The sequence below is a fragment of the Lathyrus oleraceus genome, chromosome 4, assembly GCF_024323335.1.
Source record: "Lathyrus oleraceus cultivar Zhongwan6 chromosome 4, CAAS_Psat_ZW6_1.0, whole genome shotgun sequence".
NCBI classification, from domain to species: domain Eukaryota; kingdom Viridiplantae; phylum Streptophyta; class Magnoliopsida; order Fabales; family Fabaceae; genus Lathyrus; species Lathyrus oleraceus.
Genome location: NC_066582.1, coordinates 47,316,844 through 47,320,497, shown reverse-complemented (window position 1 = coordinate 47,320,497; position 3,654 = coordinate 47,316,844). Strand labels below are relative to the sequence as shown.

Genomic DNA, 3,654 nt, shown 5'->3' with positions numbered 1-3,654 from the left:
TATTCAGCACAGTAGGACCAAACATATTGATATACGTCACCATTTTATTAGAGAACTTGTGGAGGATAAGACTGTAGTCTTAGAGCATGTTGCTACTGAGATGCAGTTAGCTGATATTTTTACAAAGGCTTTGGATGCAAATCAGTTTGAAGTCATGAGAGGAAAATTAGTGATTTGCATTTATGAAGACTTGTAGCAATTAATATGGAGTGGAAAAAGTAATCAAATTAGTGTCTATATGGCTAAAATAAAGCGCCCCCATTATGGTAAATCATCACCTTGTTTTGGAAATACCATCTATTCCGTCTTCACACGCTACCCCCATAACCTCACTACCTACTCCAACTCTTCCACCTTCCTGCTCCTTCTTCACAAACCTCTACTAGGGCAACTGTACTTTTTCCAAAAAAACTCCAAAATGTCACAACATCAAGATACACCTGCTTCTAAAAATACTAAGTCTACTCAAAAGGTTAGTGCTCCTCCCATGGGCATTCTAGTTGATGAGATTCTGGATGTTGTTCCTCTCTCTGTTATTCCCTGCGAGGCAATTGATTTGAACCAACCCATTGACGCCTCAACTTCTGCATGCTCCAATCAAGGTAACTCCTCTAGTATTCCTTCTGGTTCAACTCCTGCCACTAATTTTAAGGAAGATATACACCACACTGATCGTGTTATAAGAGACTTAGTCACTAGAATCCTTAATAAAGGACACTCTGTGAAGGGAGTTTCCACTCCCCTTTCTCAAATGTACCCCTCTCCTGAGATTGAACAACATAGTGGTAAGGATAACGATTCCTCCAGTTCTGAGAAGGACTTGGCTGCTGAAGGGTTATGCTCTCTAGGGCAAACCGTGTCTGAAAAAGGAAAACCTGTGGCATCTAAAACTGCCAATGCTTCCCACTCTGAGAAGCATGATTATGCAAATGTTGTGATTGATCTAGAGGATGGTAGCTCTGATGATCAAGAGGAAAGCTTACTTCATCACCTAAAGCCAAGTGTGGCTAAACGCATGAAGACTCACAAAGGAAGATCTGTGGCTGAACTTATGTCAGCTAGAAAAGCTAAGAAGACTGCTGGTATTGGTCCCTCCAAATCTTGGAGCAAGGTTGAAGTGAAGAAGAGGAAGGTCAGAGATGATTCTGAGTCTGAAGAGGATGTTGAGGAAGATGTCCCTGACATCTCGCCTGAGAAGAAAACCACTGTTAGGAAGTCTCCTGGAAAAGTCCCTGCTGTTCATTTGGATAACTTCTCCTTCCATCTTGAGGATGGAGCTTCGAAGTGGAAATTTGTGATCCAGAGAAGGGTAGCTGTGGAAAGGGAGTTGGGAAAAGATGTTGTTGATGTCAAGGAGGTCATGGACCTGATAAAAGTTGTTGGGCTGTTGAAGATTGTTGTTGGGTTCTCTCAATGCTATGAAGGTTTAGTGAAGGAGTTTATTGTTAACATTCCTGAGGACATTTATGATAAGAATAGCAAGGAATTATGCAAGGTGTATGTGAGGGGTAAGTGTATATCATTTTCTCCTACTGTTATTAATAATTTTCTAGGCAGAGATAATGAGGGTGCAGGAGAACTAGAAGTTACAGACAATCAGGTTTGTAGGGAGATCACAGCTAGGCAGGTGAACGTTTGGCCTGTTAAAAAGCATCTTCCTGTTGGGAAGTTGACTGTCAAGTATGCTATCTTGCACAAAATAGGAGCTGCAAATTAGGTCCCTACCAACCATATCTCCACCATTGCTAATACCCTTGGAAGGTTCATTTTTGCTGTTGGAACAAAAGTGAAATTTGACTATGGTAGATTTATGTTTGAACAAATCATTAAGCATGCATCTACTAATGCAGTTAAGCTGCCAATTGCCTTTCCCTCTATGATCTATGGAATTATCTTGAATCAACACCCTGGTATTCTGTGCTCTAATGACTTACCTAGTAGAAGAAAACCTGCTTTGTCTATGCACTATAAACTGTTTGAAGGAAGTCATGTCAAGGATATTGTCATGACATCTGCCATGAAAAGACCAGCCTCAAAAGTTGGAACAATTGCTGAGCTTAAGGAGACTTGCAAAGAACTGGGTGAAGGGATAAGGGTAGCAACAGCTAGAAAACAATCGTTGGAAGCCTTGATTGCAAGCCTGGAGCAAGCTGAAGGTGAAAATATTGAATATGCTAAAGAAGCTGAAGCCCACACCTCTAGTGAGAGGTCTGCAAACAATGATGAGACAAGTGGCAATTCTGTTTCTGGTGCTGATGAAGCTACAAGCTCAAGCTCTACTGAGTAGCTCCTTTGACTTTGGTCCCTATTGATTTGATGGTTTTTTTGCTGTTTTGGTGGATTTCCGTGTTTTTGGTAGTACTTTGTTGATCTGTTTCTCAGCTTGCTTACAGCTGGTTATGTACTTGGTTTTGTAACCCTTTAACTTTTGATATTTCGGTTAATGACTAAATAGACATTTATTTTGTCTCTTTGGTCTCTTTTGGCTAAAAAGGGGGAGAAGTAGCTATAGATATAGATGATGTTTGTCGGATACAAAGGGGGAGAACTTTCTGGTGTGTATTTGTTTTTGCACATGTTTTGGCACAAGGGGAGGATTCTCTGTCCGTGTTTTGTCTGTGTGAAGCAGGTTGTTGCTTGTTGTGGTCTAGCTGAAGGGGGAGATGGTGTGTTCTGAGTACAAGCGCTTGTGTATTTACTAGTTGTTATTGTTGCTAGTAATGTGTGTATGTTTACTTCTGCTGCTGAACTGATACTTTGATTGAATTCTTGTGAATGTGTGATCTGCTGTATGTTTTAGCCAAACTTTGCCAAAGGGGGAGTTTGTTGGTTCTATGTATTGGCATCAATTTTGGTAAAACTTAGTGTTATCACTAGATGTCACGCGTGTTGTCTTGACATGTGATATCAGCTTCCTGCAGGTTGTTGAATATGGTTATGCAGGATTTATTCAAGATGTCATACCCGATGTTAAGATATGTGCATACAGAACATTCAGTCTGAATGTTATGTGTTTAGTTGTTGCGCTTTTCATGCAAGTATTTGTGTGCTTACGTGGAGATTGCATGCATTATTCAAGGAGTAATTCTATTTAAATCCAAAATATTATGTTTCTCAAAGAGGAATGATTTATTCCTAGGGAATACACGTTAAATAGGATTAGGGTTACATGTTGCCTAGGCCCATTCAAAAAGCTTCTATTTAAACACGATGTAAACCCTGTGTGATTGAAGAGAAAAAAATACAAACGTCAAAGTGAGTGAGTATTAGGGTTTTAGCCTAATGTATGTTTGTGAATTGTGAGCCATTCATTCATCTTGTTGATGAGTGAATTTGACTGAATTTTTGAGTTGTAATTTGTCCACTCTAAGCTTTGAAGTACGAGTGTGTTTGTTTACTTGATTGAAGCTTTTAAGTAAGATCAAGTATGTGTCCTTGAAGTGTGTCTTCTTTCTTTGTAGTATTTGTTCTAGTATCACTGCTGTGATTGAGGGGGAGTGAGTAGGGTCTCATATCTAAGAGTTCTTAGATAGAAGTCACATGGGTAGAGATTAGGTGAAAAGACTGTAAATTGAAGTTGTTTACTTAGAGTCTTTGAACTAATTCTGTTTAGTGGATTTCCTTCTGTGCTTGGTAGCCCCCAGACGTAGGTGT

The 3,654-nt window shown here is 39.7% G+C and overlaps 1 protein-coding gene across 1 annotated transcript; it reads left to right on the top strand.

The window, feature by feature from the left end:
- Nucleotides 1-418: 418 nt before the first annotated feature.
- On the top strand, nt 419-1,717 carry LOC127135939 (uncharacterized). The gene is made up of 3 exons (XM_051062562.1): nt 419-1,082; nt 1,173-1,508; nt 1,554-1,717. The coding sequence occupies exons 1-3, from the start codon at nt 419-421 to the stop codon at nt 1,715-1,717; spliced, it is 1,164 nt and encodes a 387-aa protein (XP_050918519.1).
- The last annotated feature ends 1,937 nt before the right edge of the window (nt 1,718-3,654 follow it).

Bases quoted from the DNA above. Each gene is read 5' to 3' on its own strand.
- LOC127135939 (XM_051062562.1), top strand. From the start codon at position 419: ATGTCACAACATCAAGATACACCTGCTTCTAAAAATACTAAGTCTACT. The intron at 1,083-1,172 runs GTATTGGTCCCT...ATGTTGAGGAAG, and splicing joins AAAAGCTAAGAAGACTGCTG to ATGTCCCTGACATCTCGCCT. The intron at 1,509-1,553 runs GTAAGTGTATAT...ATAATTTTCTAG, and splicing joins ATGCAAGGTGTATGTGAGGG to GCAGAGATAATGAGGGTGCA.